Source organism: Balearica regulorum, chromosome 4 (genome assembly GCF_011004875.1).
Source record: "Balearica regulorum gibbericeps isolate bBalReg1 chromosome 4, bBalReg1.pri, whole genome shotgun sequence".
NCBI classification, from domain to species: Eukaryota; Metazoa; Chordata; class Aves; order Gruiformes; family Gruidae; genus Balearica; species Balearica regulorum.
The window spans coordinates 53,575,550-53,599,709 of record NC_046187.1 but is presented as its reverse complement, the minus strand read 5'-3'; the positions used below and the strand labels follow the sequence as shown (position 1 = coordinate 53,599,709).

The following is a 24,160-nucleotide window of genomic DNA, read 5'->3' as shown; positions in this document are numbered from 1 at the left end:
TCTGACGTTTGATCAGGAAAGAGCAACTGAAGTTTTACAAATGCTGAGTGCTCATACAGCCTATGGCTAGACATTCGCTGTGTGAGAGTGGTATAGTGTCTCCTTCTAACCTTTACTGCTCTTCCAGGTCCCTCTTTTATCACACAAAGGTTTTAAAAAAAAGCAGCTAACAGACATCCATTTGCCCACACGTGCCTCTTTATGTTCAGTGACACAGGTGGCATTCACTGTTCACCAGTATAAGCATTTTTATTTTTGCCTGTTTGAATATAGTTAGAGTTTGAGCTATGCTCAGAGACACCATGAGGACTAAGGTGGCCTACTTAGTCTTTATTTATGGGTGTAGCTGTTTTGGTAAGTAAATACGCTGTAGATACCTGACCTTTGTCCTGTAGACCTTTCTTGTTGCTGATTAAGCACTGGTTTCACTGACTCTGAAGCATGTTATAGTGCTTTTTCATTTATTTACTGTCAGGCCTGACAATAGCAGCTGTTAAATTTATCTGCGTCAGAGTACTAATAACAGCCTACTCATAATTTTCCCAAAGCAGCCTACAGAAAGATTACATTGAGAAGCTGAAGGCTTGGTAGGCAAGCATCATTGGCTCTGTGTGTTAGACCAACATGTTTCAATGATGGATGTGCACTCACCTTGGGACAACACAGTGAAACGAGCATGAGTGGGGTGCTTTGAGTACCTAAACCTACCGGAGCTTTTTATTGCATGGTACTGTAGTGTATTACATATTAACTTGCAGTAATAAATGTGGCAAAACCAGTTTTACAAGAGCTATTAAAAAAGATGCCTCATATATTATTCATAGTCCCCGTGTACTTTTAAATTGCAGAGGCAGTTTGAATTTCACATTTGTAGCTCATCATCTGCTGAAAAGCCTGGTACTTCTGTGGCCTGGGCATAAAGTTGTGGTGAGCTCAATGTGTGGTACTGTGTTGTATAGATCTGTGTTTAGTCATAGGTCTGATAAGGAACTGAATGCCCATAAATGAGTCAATTATAAAAGTAAACAGTGACATCAGTTGGTGGCAATTCTTCTAGCAGATTATATGAAATGATACAGATATCATGGTTCACTTGAAGCAGAAATGTCTTAAAAGTGTGTTTGAAGGTACTCCCAAATGTTCAAACAGTAAGATTAAGAACTTCCTTTCCCAAGGGATGATAACTATCAAAATACTATTGCAGTAAAGCTGAGTGGCTAATGCCAGGAATGAATGTGACCCAAAGATGCCATCATCTTCTGGAAATTCAAAACTTGAGATGATTAATATATTTAATTTTATGTTTGCAGCTATTTTTAAAATTTGGAAAGGAAAAATTAAGTTGTGCAGAACTCAATCATTCTTCAGCTAGTCGGTTTTAAGTATTTTGTCTACAAAGTGCTATAAAATGAAATATTATGGTGTATTTGCCTATAAATAATTCACAATGCAATCACATATTTTTAAGAAACTATTTATTTGTAATGGTCTGATTCTATTCTATATTAAACAGTTATTAAGTCCATCTGCCTTTTCTATAATATATTTGTATCGACCACAATTAAGATTTAAAATTAAAAGTGAATAATAACATAAGAAGTAGGGTTACAGACATTGTCCGCGTCAGGTATCACAGGATCAATCTGAGCTAGACTAATTCAAAGCACTTTTTGTTTAACTGTCAGGTTCCAGCTTTAACTTGTCCGTTAACCATTCTGGACACTTGCAAGGGGAGGACTAAGGCAAGCGTGGGCGTTTGAGTTAGGCAGAGGTTTGGATAAGATGATCTTTACTCTCCACCTTTTACACAGAATTGGTAGAGAAGGCACCTAAGCCTGCGATGCAGGTTTAAAATGCTTGAGGGATGCTCAGTCTTTCCAGCTGCTCAGATGTGACTTAGGAGCTGCTAAGCGATGACTTTGCTCGCCTTTATCCACGGCAGTGGGTATGGGCACACGCGTGGGCGCTGCTCCGGCTGTTGATAGTTAGCTTGCTGCCCCTTCTGAAACACTGCCCATTTCGTCAGGGCTGGATGCTTTGCAACAAAAGGGCTTGCCTTTAAACATGACCTAGCTAGAGCTTTACCAGGGGTTCTTCCATCATTTTGCTGCTGCCAATCAGCATTCCCCATTGCATGAGTCATATTAACTATAAAATAATTTAATAATATTGTTACAGGAATTAGTGTAGCTCTGACAAAAAGAATAAATAAAAAGGACTATAAGATGAGTAAGCTTGGTTACTACTCTCCAGGCAGATTTTTCTCTCTAATCATGAAAACAAAGCCTTGAGAGTCCTGAACCAGTCTCCTGAGGTATCTTTCTCAAATGAGTAAAAATTAGGCCAAGCCTGAACAGCTGCTTCAATATGTAGGATGCGGGCACTGCAGTTGAAGTGGAGACTGCTATACAAGGCTGAGGTTTTCTGTATCAGCTACGTTATTGACATGCTTAATGCTAACCTTTCAGTAAATACATTAATGTAAAATCTCCAATTAGCCCATCTCTGTTATATCTGTGAGGGTTTCTATTAATTCTGCAAAAGTAGGACGTCCTTCAGGTTTCTGAAAAGAAAAGCAGAGAATAAATTTATATTAGCAGATTGATCAGTTATGGTACCAGACTTCAGAAGCTGGTTACGAGTACATATGAGCTACCACTTAAAAACTACCTTTTATTTTAATTAATACAGAAGAAAAAAATCAAGTTCATCATTTGAAGGAAAAAAATTGTCTGTTTTTCATGGCACCAGCAGCATGACCACAGCCACTTTTCCAAGCGTTCCTAAAATTTCTTTCTATTTATTTCGATTCTGGACCAGAATTCCTATAGGATTTCTGCCCTACAACAGGTCACGGGAAAGCACTGCCTCTCAGGAAACCATGATACTCAAGAATGTTTCCTGGGCTGTTGAAAAAGGACCTTCACTGTTTTAACATTCGATGTATTGCAGCTCAGCATGGAACAAACTCCTGGGTGATGACAGACAGGAGAAGAGAAAACTTCTTCCCCATCCTCTCTCTGCTGGCTGGCATCCCAATGGATGTTTGCAGTAAGCAAGTAAGCTAGGTGCAATTTAGATTTCAGTCTCTTAAGCTCGTTGTTACTGATGGTCTAAAAATTTCATACAGAGTTAAAAGATGGGCAAGAAAGGAGAGGTAGGATAAAGGAGACAATGGCAGCAACAAGGTTCCCCAGCTACTCTCAGTGTATGCCTGCCTATTTACACAAAAGCATTGCACACCAAGCTCTTCTGAAAGTACTTTTTATCTAAAATTAAAGATGTATTTCCTGTAGACACTAGAGAAGGAGAGACCTTAAGGAAATTTCTCAGATGGAGAAGTTGATGAAGTCAATGTTTTGATATCAATATAGAAAGAAATAGGTGCTGGAGAAATGGAGAAAGAACATCAAGTACTAAATCAGAGTGGAGAGGGTGAAAGAGGTGCAGCCTAGGAGCTGTAGTGATGTACAGAGGAATTGATGTACACCTGAAGAATGTGGCTTAAAATCCACAGTTAGTGAGCACACCCACTTTGTATATGAATGTGTTAAGGTTATCATTCAGAGTAAAGCTAGAGAAAGCTATGCATGATAAGGAGGTGTGAAGAAGATATTACATTTCACGTGGTAGAAAAGCGAGGCAATAGCGGCATATTCAAAACCAGGAATGGTCCAGACCTATTGTACTGATTATATGCTTTATATTTATTAGATGCAAGAGTCAAAAGAAACAGAGGCTTGTAAACCTAGGTGTGATTTGTGAAAAGCATAGTGAGAGATACTGAGGATGCCAGAGATGTGAAATAAGGATTTAATGCCACATTTTTTAAAGATTGCTTTTAGATCCACATTACAAATTAATAATAAAGTAATATCACAGGAAAAAAAAATGGCAACAAACCTCGTGCCAGCAGCTGTACATGACTTTGTACACAGTATGTGATGCCAAATGTGGTCGATAAAGTCGGTTACCCTGAGAAATCTCACGGACAACTTCAGAATTTGACTTACTTTCGAAAGGCATTTTGCCTTCTGTGAAAACTTCCCACATCAGTACACCTAGAAGTGAACCAAAATATTTAGGACAAAACAAAAACCCCAAACCCACAAGCTGTTTAACAACATTAGAAGCAGGAAAAACACTCTTGATGTTTTGTGTATTGCATGAAAACACGGGCAACGTGAGCTAAATGGAGATAGACTACAAAAACATTTTCAACTGATACAGTTCTGCTCTCTTTTAGTCATCTAAGATGGTGGTCTGTGAAACTGAGACGAACATACATTTGGCTAATGCAGACGTACCAAGAATGCATGTTTCAGTCAAAATCTAGCATTTAGGGACAGAACTTTTCTATTAAAAACCGTACTCATCCAATATAGGCAAGATTTGAAAAATGGGAAGGACTCAAGCTTAAGATAGGTAGTATCAGTAAAAAGTTACACTTTCTTAAATCACATCAGTATTTTTAGAGAAGCACAGTATGTTGCACATTAACCTAATCAACTCACCAAATGACCAGACATCCGATTTGCTGCTGTATTTTTTGAAATGAAAGACTTCAGGAGATGACCATTTGACTGGAAACTTGGCACCTGAAGAGCTGATATATTCGTCATCAATGACATACCTAAAGAGTAACAGGAAACAGCGTATATTTTAATGATAGTTAAATGGCAAGCAGTTCTAGCAACATTTCCACAGATGGTTTATAATTCCATAAAAATAATGTGTCAATTTAGAAACAAAGAAATTATATTACTAATTGAATATAAAATGCACACAGATACCTACCCTGGAAGCTATGCACTTAAGAAGATTTCTGTTTAAATGAATAATTTAATTTGAATTGTTCATAAGTATGTTGGAAGAAAACATTTTAATACACTCTGTAAGACTGGTAGAGTGGTTGCTATTGTCATCTTCTGGGTATATATTGATAGGAAAGATCCCTACACCATGGACAGGAAAACCAGCAGCAATAAATAATTATTGTGTCTTTTTAAAAGAGTCCACCTTTTCAACCACTTCTACCTAAACACTACTGGCAGAGGGCTACACTTTGTAACTGATGGGTGGCATCCACTGCCCAACCTCACGGATGTCATTTCTGGCATGTTACAGAAGCAACACAGAAAGAAATGTTCATCACGTACAAGGCAACAGCTGGTGCGCTGGAAAAGTAATTTTCTTTGCCCAAACTTATAAGACCTGACCTCCCAGTTAAGATGAAATCATGTGCCCGATGCAGGCATTTACAGGGCCACATTTAAAAAGGCTATTAGACTGATCCCTACCTACATACAAGCTCTGTGCATATTTTCCCAGTACTAACGTTCCCGAGCAGACGACAGATGTGCACTACACGTTTGTTCTCACAGAAGGTGTAATGCAACAGCACCTTTTAAAGCTCCTTTTAAAAGAGGTCACATTAAGAAAAATCATCTCTTCGTCTCCTTTTCTTATTTTGGTGCAGGCACAGCAAGATGAGAGGTTATTGGATAAGGAACATATGAAATAACAGTACAAAATAACCAGTAGTGGCAGTTGTGTGAGCTCTGAATAATAAGATTGTGATCCCATCACCTCTCCATGGTCTCCTCAGACCAGAGCCACACCACTGCTCTCCACTTTCTGGCAGCTGCGAGCCATTCAGGTCCGTTATTCTCAGACTAGACCATGACAGCCCTTTGGACTCCTAGTGTGTTTTCCGGTGCGATTCTGACATTATTACCCTTTTGGAGAGCAGTGCAACCAGTGGGCACTGCCATGGTATAGGACAGCCTTTTGAAAAACACGTATTTAGTTGTGAACTGTTAGGATGTTGTAATCTTTAGGATAGAAAAAGGAGGCAAAAGCCTCCCCTTTGGGTAGCAGTCGGTCATTCGATCAGCTCAGCTATACAATATAGCACATCCTCTGGGGGAAATTCTGTGAGGGCAGAGCTACATGCCTCTGGCCCGTGCTTGTCAGAGTGTGTTTTGCTCACTTTCTCCATGTTTGGCTGGTCCTCTCATTAAGCAGAAAAACCACTTCCCTGCTAGAGCAGCGCACATCACACTTCCTGCCTGCCCTGCCAGTCCTCCGTGCGTCCTGCCTGACCTTCTCAGCCATTGCCACCTCTAAAGGTCAGCACCAGCACCCAGGTCTGTACCTATGGACTTTCTATCCTCCCCGCTACTCAGAAAAGTTGAGGAACTTGCTTCTTCAAGCTTCTGGCAGCCCTGTGCACGCTCGGCATTTCTCTGTCCGTGATCTACTTCTGAAGTTTACCAGGCACTTTGTTTACCTGTCTTACATTCATCAATAGCAAGAGGAGAACATGACATATATTTCATGGTAGAACAGTTAAACAACATTATAATTTCCATCAGAATTAAAAAATTGACCGCAGTGGGATTCCCCAAATCAACGAAGCGAGCAATGAGGTTAACTTAAGGTCATGGTGCAGCTGACTAGAATAGGTACCCACTAAACCTGCGTCAATCGCCTCGTACCTCGCCATGCCAAAGTCGGATACTTTAACGATGTGCTCAGTGTTGACTAAACAGTTTCTTGCAGCCTGGGGAAAATGAGAGAAACATATCTGAAATTTGTGCTAAAGCATTTTAGGAAAAATACAACAGCTGATTATTTTTGTTTCGGCTCATACTGTTTATATTCTGAAAGGGGATGAGTGGTCTTGCTCAAAAATATAAGTGAATTTCTGGCTCAGAGCCAGTGAGCATATTTCGCTACTGTGTAGTTACACATCCATAGCATATATCAGCTTAAATGCTTGTAGTATGAGTTGCAATATTTGTACATATTCCTGCACGGTAAAAGAATTTTAGGCTGCAGAGTCTAGTTGTCCAAGCAGATATTTTCCTGAACACTAGCATTAGGACACTCAGTGTGAATTTTTAAAAATATTTTGTGACTTTTTCATGACAGAAATCAGGAACTCCTTGGAAATTTTCAAGATTTTACATTTCTTCAGGCAACTAGGGAGGAGAATGGGAAGATTTCCTCTCTGCATCCAGATGTGAGCATTGAACAAAAAGTTGAGAGTCAGGAAAGAAGCTCCTGTGCTGTGGTTCCCTCTGTATGAGGGGTAGGGCAGAAAAGCCACCCAGATATCCCACCATCAAGGTAAGGCAGTAGGGAGCAGAAAAAAGTGTAGATAGAAAAACATTTTGTTTAAAAAAAAAAATCCTCATTGTCGCTGATCTTTTGTATTGCTGTGATTTTGGCTGTGTTGTGATCACGGCATAATACTCTTGTATCGGGATGTCCTAACACCAGCCTGCTCCATGATAATATCCCAATTTTCTGACTTTTCTCTCAAATATCAAGTAGTTTTTCCAGCTGTCCACAGACAAACAGCTGAAAAGTTTTGGTTTACAGGCAGGAAAACACTATTGGCTTATTAGATCCTGCAGAGCTGAAGTCTTACAGGACACATTAATGTCCCATAAAATGCAGTGGCATGTTCTATGCCGCCATTATTTACTAAGAATTTCAGAAAATCTATTGTACTTACTAAATCACGGTGAATAAAGCTATTTCTTTCCAGGTATTCCATCCCTTCGCACACATCCTGGCACATGCTCAGCAGCACATCTCTGCCGAGTTTCCCTCGCCTTTGCCGAAGGTAATTGAGCAGGCAGCCGTTTTCCATGAATTCAGTCACAACGTAGAGAGGCTTGTGGTGTGTGCACACTCCATAAAGCTGGACCAGCTTCGGGTGGGAGAGTTTCCTGTTTAAAATTGCATCTTAGCCAGGCTAGCATTTGTCCTTGGCAAGTAACTAGACCTTTCTCATGATGGTTTTGGAAAATACTTTTGGTACTTGATAAACAGTATTCAGCTGGCCTCAGAGTTGTCCCACTATCTAACACATTTCTGCCTATGATTTCCCCCAAAAAGTATGCTCTTTGAATTCATAATTGTTCATTAGTTACATAAATGCAGTGAATGCAAAGCTAGATTTGGGTGATGTAAAATGGAAAGGTCTAGTTACGCCTGGCTTTCAGGCAGGGGACATGACCCTGCAAAGGTTCTTCTCTTCCGGGCTGTGCCAAGACCCAATCTGGATACTTCCCTAATTTACAAAATTAGCAGAAATTGTAATACAGTTTCTCAAAAACTTTAGTCAGGTATGAGCTCTGCCAGTGGTCCTAGAGGCACTGAATTATGGATGAAAGAATAGTTGTAGGAGCACATTAATTTATCTGTACATTTGCTCCCCATTGAGTTCCACAGCGCAAAGCAGTGCATGCTCTAAAGAAAGAGTCTGGCAATGGGCGCAGCAAGCACCTCTGTCAGTCTGATTCAGACCTTTAGATCAGCCTTTCTGTCCTGCACATCCACCATTCCCATCAAACTGGTTTGTTTTAAATGGAATTAGGTTGTATTTATTCCTTATTGGTCATTTGAATGTCAGCTGTCAGATATAATAGCTTTTGTACTTACATCATCACTTTGGCCTCCTCGATGAAATCATCTTCAGACATTGCACCTTCATTGATTGTTTTGATGGCAACCTTGATGGCTGCTTTCCATTTACCCAGCTGAACGACTCCAAACTGCCCGCGCCCAAGTTCTTTCATGAATGTTAGTTCAGATGGGTTTAATTCCCATTGCTCTAAAAAAGCAACCCAATAGGTTACAACGGTCAGGTCAGCTTTCCTGAGCCGCGCTCCAGGAGACATCCCTTGCTATTTGCAGCTAATGTGTGCAGCGAAACATCACAATTGTTCATCAGCTATAGCATGAGTTTTAAATATCTGAAAAATTCCACATGCTCATATATGTTTGCATGTAAATGTTATTTTACAGCTTGTAGGATGTGATTAGTGTTTAAATTGCTTAATGTAGGAATGTCTGAGGCTTGAAGATAACACAAGTGTTCAGCTTTGATTGCATATGAGAACTTTTTTGGCATTATCATATGTGATACTGAACTCTGAACCAGTTCGGGATGGATAGTATTGCTACAGAAATAGTTACTGGCTGACTCTATTGTAATAACCACAATAGTTCTGCCCTTCAGAAATATTAAGCCTTGAGATTAAAGGGAATATTTACAGGAAACATATACAGTTTTGGAGGTTCCTATCATCAGCCAGATGATATGAACTTCCTGATCTATATACACAAAACAGGTGTTTGTTGTTTGTTTTCTAATACTGTATAAGATTCCATTCTTGTTTCTAAAACTTGCAGAACTGACAAGGACAAATCTTCCCCATAAATAATATTCATTTCAATTTCCTAAGTATTTCAATAAATCAAATAGCCTTTGAAAAGCTATTAAATGTATATTTGAGTCTTAAGCCTGTTTAGAAAAGTCCAGATAGCTCTGAAATGCACTGGTGGTTGTAACAGAAACACAACGGTCGCTGAACAAAAGGACTCGAGTCAGGTGTCTCATTCGGTACTGACACCTTACGAGGAAATGAGTGTCTGTTTCTGGTGAATATGCGGCTGTTTATGTGTTTCTTTTTACGGGAAATTTCACAGATACAACTTAATTATTAGCCGGGTGAATGCAATTGAAGTTCTTGCCTAGGCAGATAACTAAATCTTCACCGAAAGAATACAAAAATTTACCATAACTAAATCCTGCTGTTGCTGGTGAAGAATATCCGGCTGATCCAACTGGATGTCGGAGACGAGTGATGAGACCTGTAGGAGACAAAGCAGCGATACTCTTTGACCAATTACTCCATTTTAAAGCATGCTATATTGTACCTCTTCTCATACAAAAATATCTGGAATCTGATGTACATTTTTTTATTTATTTAAGTTACTTTTGCTTATAGCTTGGTCAGATAAAACACTACAGTGAGAAGAAATGGAGGAAGCCCTGACTACAAAAGTATCTATACTTTCATACAACCAAAAATTATACTCTTGCTTGTTTGTATGATGTTAGTGATCTTAAATAAATGAGTGCTACAATACTGTATCACCCAGCTAAGCGTTCTCCTCCAGCACGATTTCGCAGAATTGTTTCCCATTGCAAGAAATATTTTTGTGTCTGTCATTCATTTTCTTTGAATTCATGAGCCACCAGTACCAGTGAGTACCTCCCTCACCAAGGATTCCCTGCATTCATTCATTCTTCCCACTGTTACTTGCAGGTCCTTTTCTGCTTCATTTATTTCCCACAATCCTCCTCCCTCCAGCAAAAGGCTCCATCCATTCCCATATCTTCTGTCCTCACTAGTGTGAGGAATCTCTGTATGTTTTCCCATCTCCACTCGTTCATGGTACAAACATTTTATATTGTATTAAAATGATGGGCAGAACCAAGGTGAAGGACAGGTCTTTTAGTGCTAAAAAATTATAAAAGGCTGCTGTCAGCCAACGATTAGAGGTGGCTAACTCTGGTAAGCTGCAAACCAGTGTTAGAGAGTCCTTGTGCTCCCTAATTCTGCCCTTGATTTTTTTGTGGGGTGGGGTTTTTGCCAAAATCAGTAGAATGCTACCTGCTGATGCACAGCATAGCTCCTGCTTTTTTTTTTAAATTGCATGCATGCAAATCCTGGTTGTAGACAAGGAAAGAATTATGATCAAATTTCATACAAGTCTCATTCAGTCAAATATGAACCAAGAGAATACAGAGCAGGTAAATACATTACCTTCTAGCTTTGAAAAATTCATTTATTATACATAAATGAGTTTGGTAGTTTCACTTCCCCCATGGTATATGCACACTACAGCTATGACTTTGGCAGAAAGGATCATGGCCTATTTGAAGTCATTAGGAATAGAAAAACTTGTGTCTCTTTTTATAAGAGAAGTATTAGAAGAAGAGTGATTTCCAACCTCTCAAAGTCCCGAGGAGCTTCAAATCATCAGTTGTAAAACCTTATCAGCTTGTATGCCTTACCTGCAGCATTGTGTTGATGATACTCGATGAGTTCAGGAACAGATGAAAAGAGATATTTTTCTGCTACATAATATTGTCCCAAGTGGTTTTGCTTAATTTGATAATGTCGAATATCTCCACTATGACATCTGAAATAAACAAATGATTATAATTTCCAGTAAAAATAATTTATACTATAAATCTGATTAAATTTCACTTTGAAAGAAAGCATGGAAAAATCTGAAAACTTGGGGTACAGTTCTCAACTTAAAATGGCTATGTGTAGCTGGGATAGTGTCTCAGGATAAAAACCCCCACTCCTTAAGTGGATCTCTCTTCAAACTTTGGGAGATATTGCACAATGATGTTTTTTATTGCACAAGTACTGTTGCATCCATAAGAACTAGCTGTAAAATTTAGCAGATGTTCCTCCTAATTCAGCACTTATTTGAATCTAAGCTTTTAAAATTGAAATGCTCTTCATTATCTGAGTTTCCCCTCAAAAGTTAAAAGTATATTCATGTATACTATGAGATTACATTTTCTGTTCTGCTTCTCAAAAGGCTCCTCATTTGAGCTTTTATTTGCTACATTTACTTTTCTGTATTTCTCCACACTATATCTTTCTTGCTTTCTGTATATTTTGCCACTCATCTACTGCTGCTTTCTGGGAGATTCCAAATGAAGAAGTTAGGTTTGCATTTCAGGCCAGAGGTGGTTGCTGAAGGTTGGTACCCTACTGCAGAGGTGAGCCTGTGGCCATCACAGGGGGTGGCAGGGAGGGCTCGCCCCACCTTTCCGAGGCGGGGAGGGAGAGAGGAAGAGGGTGGTGGTAGCAGCGATGACTTTTTCTTGCTCCTCTCACCTCTGGCTTGCTCTAAGAGGAAGAGAAGGAAAGCAGACGCCACTGAGGTGGGAGGATGTAGGAGGGCATAAAGCAGCTCAAGAAGGGATGAGTCAGCGCTGCAGGTGATTGCTACTGATGTGGGGGAAAAGCGAGACCTGTGGCAGTCTTCTGGCAAAAGAAGTAAGACTGCACAGTGAGGAGGTGAGGTGATTTCAGGAGAAAAGCAGGAGAAGTTTGAGGACAGCAGAGTCTGGGATGAATTTACAGTGAGCAGAACCCGTGGAGAAGGGAACCAGTTCAGTGTGGTGGCTGAAGGCTGTGGTGGCATGATGTGGTAGCCGTGGCACTTCACGTAGAAAGAGAGGCAAGAAGATGCAAATGCCTGCATTGCGTGGGTGGGATGCACACCTTTCACAGCAGACTATTTGAGAATTTCAGTGAGCGCAGTTAATCTTCGCTTGGCAGGACATTTACACCCTCGCTCCCAGATCCACTGCCCACCATCAACATTTCTGCACGTGGGGTAATTAACTCTGTGTGACCAGTGCCCCAGGGGTTCCCTGCTCCTGTGCACTGCGTGCCCAACCTACCTGCTCATCCCAAGGAGTTTGGGGGAAGCTCTTCCATCATATCTTGAGTCAAATCCTAACCATTCAAACCAACTCACCCTTTAGCCTGCGAATACATGGACAGTGTAAGAAGTCCCTGTTGGCTTGAATCTCTGACAACAAATGCACCTTCTTTGGACTGAAAAGAAATACAAGTAGAATTATTTTCTGCTTTTGAGCTTGAATAATCCTCCCTTGAAATAGGACTTGCAGCTGATTACCAAATTCTGTGGAATACCTATGACTGTTTGGGAGGGGGATAAAGCAGTGGAGAATGGGAACTGATAGACAGGTAGATAGCAGAGCAAAATTAACCAAGGGAAAATAATAAGTGCCAGGCAATTTCTTGGAGTTAAAAAATTTAGGTGAATTATACTCTTCAGGGCAAAGTAGTGAAAATGCTTTGATTTATTAAAAAAATCAAATTGTTCAAATCACTAGAATGAAATTCTGTAAAACAGTTCTGAGATGTTCTTCTCTGGTCTGGCTTGCCCAAGCCCTGTGTTAGTCCTTGAACAAAGACCTAATGAGTTGAACTGAGTTAGGCACTTTGGTAACTGATAGGGGGTAGAACGCAATACGGATTGTTTGCTGTATACATAAGGAAGACGCAGGGGTTTTGTTAATCTCTGCTAACTGCGCTAACTTACTACATTGATTGCAGTCTTCAATGTTTCATACAGAAGATAAGCACAGTAAATAGCATGTAATACAATTTATCTAGTGTGGAAAATCTACATAAAATTTGCTTCACAACTTAAAACTCTGTGAAGTCTGGATAGCCTGCACAGTACACTTATCCCAGAAAGCCTTTTTTTTTAAAGTACTCTCTCTCTTACTGCATACCAAACAGATTTGGATTTGCCTGTGGTAACACTCTTGATGCCTCCACAGACAGATCTTTCTAGATCTTGTTAGCTCTTTGTGTAAACTGAGTTACCTTCTGGCGCAAGAGAAGTTCTGCCTGGCTTCTGTTTATGTTTTTGCAGTACCACCTGCAACAAGGAGATAACCTATTCTTTATTTTCAGCCAGTAAAAATTAATCTTTGCTCTGTTTCACAAAAGTAATCCATCTTAATAGTTGCGCTATTCCCAGTCCAAAAACCCAAATAGAACTATTGTTGTACATAAACATCTCTTAATTTGGAATGACTTTATTAGACCGCTATAAATATGACAACTCTTTTCCCCATTCATCTGTGATTAAATGTGAGCTCCAACAAAAGAAAACCCAGGAAATGGTTATGCTAAACTCTGATGAAATTTACAGTCCTGCTCGCTGCATCAAGCCTCTCTACTCTAGAATTTGCAGAATTTACTCTTCTCTCCAGTAAACTAGGTTGAAGTAATTGGAATTAGTTTCTAGTCAATTAATTACATGTTCACAACAGGAAGAGACCAGAATATAAAAACATTATGTAGTGAGCCTACAGAAATAGGAAACATCTGGATTCTGATATTCTGATTTATGCAAATGAATGTTGTTGAAGTACTCAGTGTTTGTAACTTCATGTTACACCCTCTGAGCAAATAGTTCTGAATCAAAATGCTTGCTTCATTCTAAGAGTAAGGTTTTGTAACAAAAAAAAGAGCTTTCAATAAACATCTGTCCATGTCTAATAAAGACTGATGGATCAAGCACTAAAATGTATCACTCATCCATTTTTAGAAAAGAAAGCGCAATTATCATTTTCAAGGGTACTTACTCATACATTTCTAAATTATTTTTCTTGTTCTCAGTAACATAGTTGCTGGGAATTAGACCTTCATTCCTGAAATGACATATTGAGGACAGTTTAGACTGGATATTAGGAAAAATTTCTTCACCAAAAGGGTTATCAAGCACTGGAACAGGCTGTGCGGGGAAGTGATGGAATCACCATCCCTGGAGGTATTTAAAAGACAAGTAGATGTGGCACTTACAGAGATTGCTTAGTGGTGGACTTGGCAGTGCTAGGTTAACAGTTGGACTCGACAATCTTAAGGGTCTTTTCCAACCTAATTCTATGATTCTGTTATAGTATGGTGTAAAATATTAATAGGACTAAGATATGCATCTTCCTTTGGTTGAATTATAAATGTTAGTTGTACTTGGGTATGTTGTTAGCTACTGAATCCCAACGTGGGAGTTGAAGTCTGACTCCTTTTCATCCCAGGCACAATCTTTCTGCCCCACAACTGTGGATGGCTACTGAAATGAGTAAGTCAGCTGGGATAGGATATTTATAGAGTGCCGAGCATGGCATGTTAATGAAAATTTTCAAGTCAAATCACAAGAAAATTTAGGAAAAAAAATTACATTTCTTCTGAATCAGAAGCCACTCTCCTAATTTTTAACCTTATAACTATATAAAGCTTTTTTGTTGAAGTGTGAAGTGTATAAAGTGTGAAGTGTGTAAAGTGTGTGCTTGCATGTATATACAAAATAATAATCCAGTGGACTCTCACTACGAATATGAGTGGAGAAAAAGCATTTAAAGGAGAAATGTGAATGAAAAGGAGACAGTTATATAATAACATATAACCATTCCCAGCATGACAGTACAGGATACACTGAAGAAAATGCAAAGGAGAAAGGGGAATGACATGAAAAAAACATAAATGTGGAAAGGATCTTAAATGAAGTTATCTACCTCTCCAAAACATCCAGGAATTTTGAATCAGGGATTTTGTTTCAGGCACATGTCTTCATAATCTCTATGGTCTTTATGAAGTGTTTACACATATGCACTGCATTGTAAAGCACTTGAAGTATGGAAAACTAATTTTGCACATGGCTCAGAGCCCAGTGAGTCGCATGGTCCTCAAATGCCCTTATGTTGCTCAGGAAATTACTGAGTCTAGGACTTAACTCTGAATTCCTAACAGATTCTAGATTCTCCACCCATTTCTGGGGTGCCAAACACTACTGAAAGTCTGCCCAGTCAATCTGTGCGCCTCATATACAGCTGAACACCTTCAAAGCTGCCCTTAAATTGTTGCACATGTCTCATTCTATCTGCTTGCTTTCACAGGGGTTGTTTTAGGGTTTATTCTTTCTGTATAGGGAGATTGAAATAGATGCCCACTCTCTTACCCATGTTGGTCTCTTGCCTTCCACCAGTGGGGATCACACTGTTCGAGGATAATGTATTCTTCTGACTTCCTGAGCGGTAAATCTGAGGGTCCTCTAGCAAAAAAGTCATAGAGTGCAATAACTCTGGGTTTTTTTGTGTAGTCTTCCAAGGCCTCAGCAGGTAGAGGAGGTAATGGCTTGTTCTTTAACTGCAATTTCCTCTTATGCTAGTGAAAAAAAAGAGTAACATTCACAGTTAGTCTTTTCTCCCTGCTATTGCTTGCTTGATTCCCCCGCTATTATAGCATCTCAGTAGCTAAAAGGAACTTAACTGTGGTCATTACTTCCCCTTACTATCACCTCATCACTTGCAAAACAGCGAGACTCTACATTTGAGTAGTTTGGTGTAGAAGCCAAAATGACAATGGAAAGTTGAAAAATAAACAAACCATCTACCTAATCAGGGTGACTTCTACATGGTATGAATGCTAGGATAACTCCTCAGCTGGTGTAAAAGCAGAGCAGCATTGAAATCAGTGGAGTTACAATGTCTGGAAATTCAGTCATTTTTCTGGAGAATTAACATGGAGGACACTGCAGACTTTCTTAGCAAATCAGAAGGAACATAATAATTTTATTTTGCATCAAGTCAGGTTCTAGCTTTGCACTGGTTATGCTTTGAAAGGTCAGATTATTCAACTTAGATCAAGCAAAACTGAGGTGGATGTTTCACATGCCAGATGAGCAAGGTGAGCTTGCGTCCGCCCAACAGGGCAGTCCCACCCTTCCCACTTCCATCACCCAAATCCAGAACTGGGAGAAGGAACCACCTTGTCCATGACAGAGAGCTTGTGAAACCTCACCGTAACCCTGTATTTACATCAGTATGAATCTTTGGATACGTTTATAATTTTTATGCAATTAATCACTTTACATACTCAAGAGTTAGTTACTCCTCTACTTGTTCTGGTACTGAGCCACCATATGGCGCATCACCTCAATCTCTCTTTTCACCTGCCAAAATGTTACTTACCCTGCACTTCCAAGCAGACGCATAGGAAACGTCTGGTTGAGAGGCTGAGTACTGGGTCACCAGACCAGTATCAGGCTCCAGGTTCATTTTCGTTCTCATTGCTCTGGTTTTGAAAAACATGAAGTATTTGTGTCAATACATATCTATAAATATTCACATAAAAATATTAATTCCTGGATATATACATGCCTTCCGTCGTATTAGGGATACGCAGGCATGTTTTGTTTTTTTTCTTTAAACCTCTGTACAATTAGCTGCTCTACTGAAAATACAGGGATTTTTAAAAGTCCTTTCTGTGTAAATATTTTGGTCATCCTAATTGCTGAAAAAATTTCACATACCTTTTTTGCACTGTGCAGCAGCAGCAGCAGCAGAAAACAGACTGGATGGTGTGATCTGTGAACAAGAACATTTTCCATATTTGCAGTGTTCCTGTTTACAAAACTCACAGAATTAAGGACTACTGTATGTGTGTAGTCCCATTATTAGCTCTGTCTTGCTCTGAGATATCTAGCAAATCATTAAGGCTGAATTTGCATCCATTAAAGACAGCAAACATTTCCTGCTGCCCCATCTATTTGCTCCCACTGTCTCCCTTACAATATCTTAGCAATTATGAGGCCATGTGGTACGTTAAATCAGCTCACTAACTCAGAAAGAAAAAAAAAAAAGACCTTGTCAGCCAGATCAGTACCAATCTGACTGAACATCCCATGCAAGCTCTAAACAGTGCAATAAATGGGATGAGAATATCATCAGGGACAGGAGGCAGAAAACTGTCCCCTTTGGTGATGACATAATTTTTAGATCATTCAAACCAAATTCAAAACCACACTTGCACGACAAGCTTTTTCTTATTGTGACATTTATTAAAGGAGACATGCTACATTCAATTCTTTGAATTAATACGGATTTTCCTGTTTCTGTTGCAGCCATTAATGTAATATATGCATTAGCCCAGGTTTAAAATGCTACCAAAGATGTGCTTTACACCTATATGCCAAGTGATTGATTATGCTGAGAAAGACACATTAGACACATCATCACATATATCATACATTTACAGAGAAATCCATCTAGTATATCTTGTATGAACAGCAGAGAGGATATGGTATTAAATAGGTCGGAAGGCATTAAGAAGATTTGAATGAGGTAAAGAAATGGTTGACATCCGCTCTGGTCCACTTCTACTCTGGCTGAGACCTATTTCCCCCAACTTGTGTTCCCACAGCAGGTTAAGCCAAGCTGTGGCAGCTATGGTCCCGTCACCTTTCCCTCTGCACTGCTGCTCATCTCATCTCAAAAAGAGCAAGACGGGATGCTAAACCAGTGGGGAATTGCTCTCTGCTGGGTCGGCTCCCTAAACCATCTCACCGTCATCCATGGCTGGTGGGCAGGTGGGAGGGTAGCAGCACCAGCGGGCCAGGCTCAGGCTCTTGGGTCCAATGTATGCTCTTCTAGGAAGCATGAGTGCCAGGCATGCAGAGACAAGGCTCCAGTCATATTCAGCTGCACTTACAGAAAATAAACTTTATATCCCACTCCAATGAGTCCTGAGTTTTCTCTGCCACACAGGTCATAGTACAAAAAGAGGCCTCAGAAAGATATTTGAAATAGAATATCTGGGGTCTCAGTATTTTGTTGTTTTACCTTTCACAAGGTATGTCTTTCTCCCATCAGTCCCTTCTACTTTATTTGGTTTTCTCTCATGGCGTTTTTGGCTTGTCATTGTCCTAATGACTTAATCCATCCTGGAATAAAGAGGATGTCCCTTCTGGTTTGCCAATGCCTATTGCCAACGTTTCAGCCAAGTATGCTGAGCACTCAAAGTGTCCTAGCACTCAAAAAATTAAGCAACCTTACTACATGATTAAAATGTAATTATTTTCTCTATGAAGGTACTTAATCTAGCAAATCTTGTACTAATAAAAGAAGGGACAATGTCAGAAAGATAAGACCAACACTAGTTCTTGGCTGGAAGAGGAAGAGACCTGCCTCATATGTGTTTTGGTTAGAGTATCTTGCAAGTTATGGGGCAATTTCCCTTAGACTGTTGCATCCTGTGAAGAACCCTGTGTGGGAAGCTGGCGAGACAACATTAATCAGAAGACGCTATCAACTGTTTGATAAAAGTTTCCACTGACAAATATGCAAAATGCAGCGATTACACGTAGCCAAGCCAGCTGACACTGACAATTTTCTTTAAGGAAAGCAGGCTGAAAAAATACAGGCAATGTAATTTATTTACTGCATAATTTTCCAGCATACGTTGAAAATCCACAGTGTACTGTTTAAAATTATAGTGGCTGAAGTTTGCCTGAACATTATTTCCCTAGCATTATTTTACTACAGGTTTGAGAATGTTAATGTTCTAGGTAATAACAAGCTTGGAATGAAAATCACTTTTTAAAAGTCAGCTGGGAATTATTTCTGGTTTATTACCATTGCTTTTTTTGTTACCCCAAAAACCCCATAAATTCAAGAGTAAAGTAGTGTCACGGTGTTAAGAAGTGAGTGCCTCTAAAGTAGTATTAGTTAGTGCCTTGGAAGCATAATGCATGACAGCGTGGTCTTGCAGGTACTGTCTTTTGAGGAAGTTATGGCAATTTCATTAGAAAAAGGGTTGTTTAAAATTACATGTTACTTACCAAACATTACCATATATCTCGGGAAGGAATTGTGCTTGTCCCCTGACCTAGACTGCATTAGGCTCTTGTCTTTTTATAATCACCTCTGTGTTTCATGAACTGTGAACACCATGGGTGAAAAAACTCTTGGGTTTCTTTTACTTCAGCCACTGCCGTGAAGTTCAATTGTTATTTATAAAGGATTTAATGATGTTCAGAAAGGAATATGACATTTGAAACTTGTCTACTTCTTCTGATTAAACCATGTAGTCAAATTAAATATATTATTCCTCATTAGACAACTTGCTCTCCTTATAGAACACTTACCAGAAATATTTAGAAGCAGCACTGCAGAGTTTCAATGTGACATAAGAATGATCTTCCAATAAGATATTAAAAATTTGGCTGTTAGCACAAAAGCGAGTGGCTCAGACCAATGATATGGACATGTCATTCTGTCTTGCTTTTCTGTATGAGCCCAGCGATTTGAATAAATTTATAGCATAACTCAGGAATCCTTTTTGCCTTCAATGAATTTCAGACTTACTCTGTTAATGGATGCTTTCTGTGTTTGACCTCCCCTTTACTGTACTAAAAGCGATTAGCAATAAATGAATGTATGTGATGTTTTTTAAAACATCCCCACAATATATGCTATTAAGTATTTTGTCTCTGTTGATAGAACCACAGAAAAGGTATAAATTAAAGCTTTAATTACAGTGCTTTCTGGGACACATGCTTCATTTGGTGAGCAATTTTTCGAAGGCTAGAGTGTCTACCCTATTAAAGATCACAAAATCTGACCCAGTTCTGCAGGCAAAAAGTGAAAGCTCAGATTAGACTAAGGCCATGGGCCAGATAAACCCATGCTGAACTGAACTGCTGGGTCCTGCGGAGCAGCACAATCTTTGCACAGTTCTGCAAAGTTTGCTTCTCCTCATTCTCCTTATTGGAGTATTTTAACTGTCAAATCACGGCCCATCAATCCAGCAGATACTTATCATTCTAAAGAAGAGCATTTTCAGCTCTTTGAAAACAAACCTGTCTTTACACAACTGTCCTTGGCAACTTCATCACTTCTGAAATTCTTTTGTCCATGCATTGCTCCTAGAGCACTTGTGGAATTAACTCAGTAGAAATTAATAAAAGCAAATTATAGCAGTGCAAACTGTTACATTTCCTTTTGGAAATGTGTCAAGTCTGCTGGGAAACATCAAGGAACATAGACAGAGAAAGGCCTTCAGCTCCATAAAGCCAAGTCCTGCTTTAGTTAAATTAAATTAAGTCAGGAAGGTTTGACCCGATGAACTGGAATTTCAGTATCTCAAGACCTGTGTAGTGATTTATGCATTTTACATCCTCCCTAATCACTGGTAAGATTCTCACACAACACTTTTTGTCCCCTTGATTAAAATCATATTTTTTGAGTTCATAACTCACTACAGAAAGGCCAAAGCTGCTCTAGGATGCTGTTTTAGAAAGACTTGGCCAACATTGCAAACGGTGAAAGCTCTGACACACTGAATGAATGATTTGATTAAACTGGTTCATGTCTTGACCTTCTACTAGTGGGTGAGGAAGATGTTTACGCCGAGGGCTGCCTCCAGGTGCCATAGCAATGCTCACTGCAGTGCTACAGGAAGCCTGCGTTTCCTGCCTGAAGCTTCTCACAGCTACACACACCCTCCTGAGACTCGGGCTCTTCCTTCCTTTCTCTTTTCTTCTATTCAACAGCCATGAGACAAACTAAGAAATAATAATAATGAATTTTTAAACCCTGTATTTTAATGCAAAAAAAAAAAAATTGCTCTCTTTTAAAAGACAAATAAGAATTGAAAATAGATTCTTAGAATTCACTCATTGTTTTCAGTATTTCTTCTTGACTTTCCTTTCTGCTGCACCCTAACTCAAATCACTGAAACAAATGGAACTATTCTATCTGATTTCCTTCACTTCTGGACCTTTTCTTAAGCAAAACACTCCAGATTTGTCAAAGGGTATTAGAGTCATGTACGTATTAGCAGGCCTTGAGACCTTGGTCCCTAACTCAACCACACTGAAGAGTTCATAAATTAAAAATTAATCAGTGATGGTATCGATGAGAGTTGTGCTTCAGCAAGGAAATAATTTGGATTCCCCGAATTCTTCCATATTTCGAAGAGACATCAATAGAATTTATTATGAACAACAAACTGCTTGAACAGGACACAGGAAAGAAATATAGGTTAATAGAAAGAACTATCTGATAGTTTTTAACACTTAATTATTTCTGAAGTCTGTTAAATAAAGTACTTATGGACCTATCATTACTTTCAGGCCCCACTGCTTCATTTCCTACATAACCAAAAATTTTCCCAAAACTTCCAGAAAAAATGGTCGAAGCTTGCTGCTTTTAAATCCACAGGAAGGAAGCTTCCTCCAGCATCCACAGCCCCACTGGACCTCTCAGCCCCCATTTCCCTGAGTTCTGTCAAAACATAAGGTACCAGAACACATTTTGCTTTGAGTGAGTTATCATGGAGCAATTAAAATCAGTAGTTTAAAACTTAAGTTTAAATCAAACTAGATGAGTATTTGAGCTGTTGAATTTAGAATTTGCCAAATCCTCCTCCTTCAATTGTATGGAGAATTTAATTTCTTCAATTTCTGATGAAAGCTTGCAACCTCAAAGTTCAGCCAATTCTACAAATAAAACCACAGCCTATTTCACTGCTCATGTCTTTTTCTTTCTGGAAATTACTATATTAGGAGGAAGATGCTTGTTTTTAAAACAGTGTCATATTATCTCCCTGGTGACAGGTTAACAAATAGGAATCCCAACACTAGCACAGAGTCATGATAGCCTATCAAATTCTGATGCTCAAAATCAGACCTTTTAGCACGCACAGTTTTGAAACGAGAAAAGACATCGTGGCAAGAGATGCACGTGGACGAAGTGGAAATACTAGGAAACTGGTGTTGAAGCTAGCCTGACAAATACTCAGCCTAAAAATTTGCACCTGACATTTTTATAACCAACTTAGAGGCCTGAAAAGAAATTTCTCTGTGCACAACAGAGCAGACGGGATGCGAGAGTAAGAAGAAAAAGATTGGTCCGCTGCCAGGAACAGCTGTTTGCTTGAGAAACTGAAAGACAGTCCCATGAAAACAGAGACAGGAGAGTGAAAACACACAAGTCCTTTGAGATGGTCCACTGCTGTCACTAGCTGTCCTGATAAAGTCCCACAACACCCAGCAGTATGCTTTGGGTTGATAGCATTGTCTATACAGGTAGCCAATTCACACACCTATGCATGTGCAATCTTCCTCCCATCTTCAGTCATAACTCACTAATTTACAGCCTTGGGGAAGAAGTATCAAAGATACAAGCAAGAAGTTAGAGATTAATTTTTATAATTTGCATTTTATAATTTTATTTCATGAGTTTCTTAATTTTTTTTTTTTTTCCTGACTCAGTGTTTCTCAAAGCACTACTAATTGTGAAAGTACTGTAGTCCATGTCTAAGGTTTGCACTCCTTTAGCATGTTTTGTGCAAAGTTCTTGTTCTGGCAGCAGGTTAACGGTGTTCAACACTACAAACTCAGCTTCACCCATCAACCCCAAATCTTTACTGTAACATGGTATGCATCTCAGTTTTCAACAGTACTAGAAAATCCTCTAGAAAGCCACAGTACGGTTTGCTTCTAAAATACTTTAAGAGACAAGCTTTCAGCTTCTCGCACGTGCAAGCTGAGGCTTTCGGTGCCCTGTGAGTTAATTCTGCTTTGGAAGAAAAAGACAGCTCTAGTTCTACCAAACTTTTTATTCATGTCTACGCTCCACATGCTTTTTAGGACAGCACATTGGAATATCTATCTGTATGTAGGAGCAGTTGCTTTGCTGAATCCATCATACAAAGGATTCATATTTGTACCGATTTCAAAAGTCAACACTAGCAATCTGAACAGAGATCACCTGAGCAGCGTAAGAGAAAGCTGGTTGGTATTTTTATGGCAAGAATTAAATAGCTTATTTGCTAAGTATACACTGCTGCTGCACAAGAAACTGCAAGATGAAAATACACAGCCCAGTTTACTTACAGGTAGAAAGAATCATATCTGGTTGTCCGCTTATAATCAAATGAAAATGCAAACCTCTCTTCATCAGTTGTGCCAGTAAAACAGCCCTAGCTGAGCTCTTCGCTCTGATATGAAACATGGTAAACCACAAATACTGCTTGACCCCACCTACCCACTTCTTTTTTTTTTTTAAACAAAAAGAAGCTCCAAACAGACTAGATACTAATCTCACATCTGTTTCAAAAGAAAAAAAAGTGGGAAAAGCATCTGCTTTCTAGTATCAAACACATATTTTACAGAAAAAAAAATTATTAAACTGTAATCAGTAGGGCTAAGTATTTCTTTAAAAAAAAATACAGTGGATGTAAATCACAACATACGGTACTGTTCAGATGAATTTTTGACCCTAACATTTGAATAAATTCAGTTATAATAAAAGGAGGAAGAAGGACTGAAGCTGCTTAAGGATGAGCGAGCTCATCCACAAGATATGATGCTGTAGTATTTCAACTTGCCTTTGAACACATTGGGAGAGTTAGCAAGACATCTGCCTCCAGAAGTGGTGTGATCCTTTCCAAAATTAACCATCTAAGGCCACATTCAACTAAAAAAAAAAAAAAAAAATGCTTTCCTCTAAAAACTAGGTGCCTCACAGTTTTTGGCATCCTAAGTAAGTATCAAACCCAATGGCAGGAATGCAGAAGTGATCCTCAGATACTGGGAAGAGGCAGGCAAAGGGGTTGGATTCAAAGCACCCACCTCAATGAGGAAATTGCTGCTGAAAGTCAGCAGTTCGCATGTGTTTTATCATATAAATTAATAATAAATAATTGACAGAAACAGACTTAAGGTTCATTGGAAACTATTAATCTCCTGATTTTCCTGTGCTTCGTTTGTGTTTTAAGGGAAACACTACTTATTACTATAGAATTCCTCATGACAGTGTCAAAAGCGTTGGCAATTCCCTGATTTGCAGGATCTCCACTGAAAAACTGGGGTACAAAGGAGTAGTTAGGGTCAGCTTACGTTAGATCTTACATGTTCATTTTTCTACTACAAGTAGAAACCC

At 39.2% G+C, this 24,160-nt stretch overlaps 1 protein-coding gene across 1 annotated transcript; it reads right to left on the bottom strand.

Annotated features, from left to right (window-relative positions):
• Nucleotides 1–1,460: 1,460 nt before the first annotated feature.
• Nucleotides 1,461–23,338, bottom strand: LOC104637353 (tyrosine-protein kinase TXK). The gene is made up of 15 exons (XM_010304806.2): nt 23,113–23,338; nt 16,747–16,801; nt 16,406–16,508; nt 15,394–15,599; nt 14,024–14,089; nt 13,257–13,311; nt 12,376–12,455; nt 10,883–11,010; nt 9,598–9,672; nt 8,458–8,629; nt 7,526–7,742; nt 6,501–6,565; nt 4,515–4,633; nt 3,904–4,061; nt 1,461–2,563 (listed from the first exon to the last, which is right to left on the bottom strand). The coding sequence occupies exons 1-15, from the start codon at nt 23,228–23,230 to the stop codon at nt 2,495–2,497; spliced, it is 1,686 nt and encodes a 561-aa protein (XP_010303108.2). The 5' UTR covers nt 23,231–23,338; the 3' UTR covers nt 1,461–2,494.
• Between the last annotated feature and the right edge of the window lie 822 nt (nt 23,339–24,160).

What these genes read in the sequence shown, in the direction of transcription:
- LOC104637353 (XM_010304806.2), bottom strand. Translation starts at nt 23,230, where the DNA reads ATGTTTCATATCAGAGCGAAGAGCTCAGCTAGGGCTGTTTTACTGGCA. An exon ending in TGCTGCACAGTGCAAAAAAG is followed by an intron (nt 16,509 to 16,746) that starts GTATGTGAAATT and finishes TTTCAAAACCAG; the next exon opens with AGCAATGAGAACGAAAATGA. An exon ending in TCATCAACACAATGCTGCAG is followed by an intron (nt 9,673 to 10,882) that starts GTAAGGCATACA and finishes TGTCTCCTACAG; the next exon opens with GTCTCATCACTCGTCTCCGA.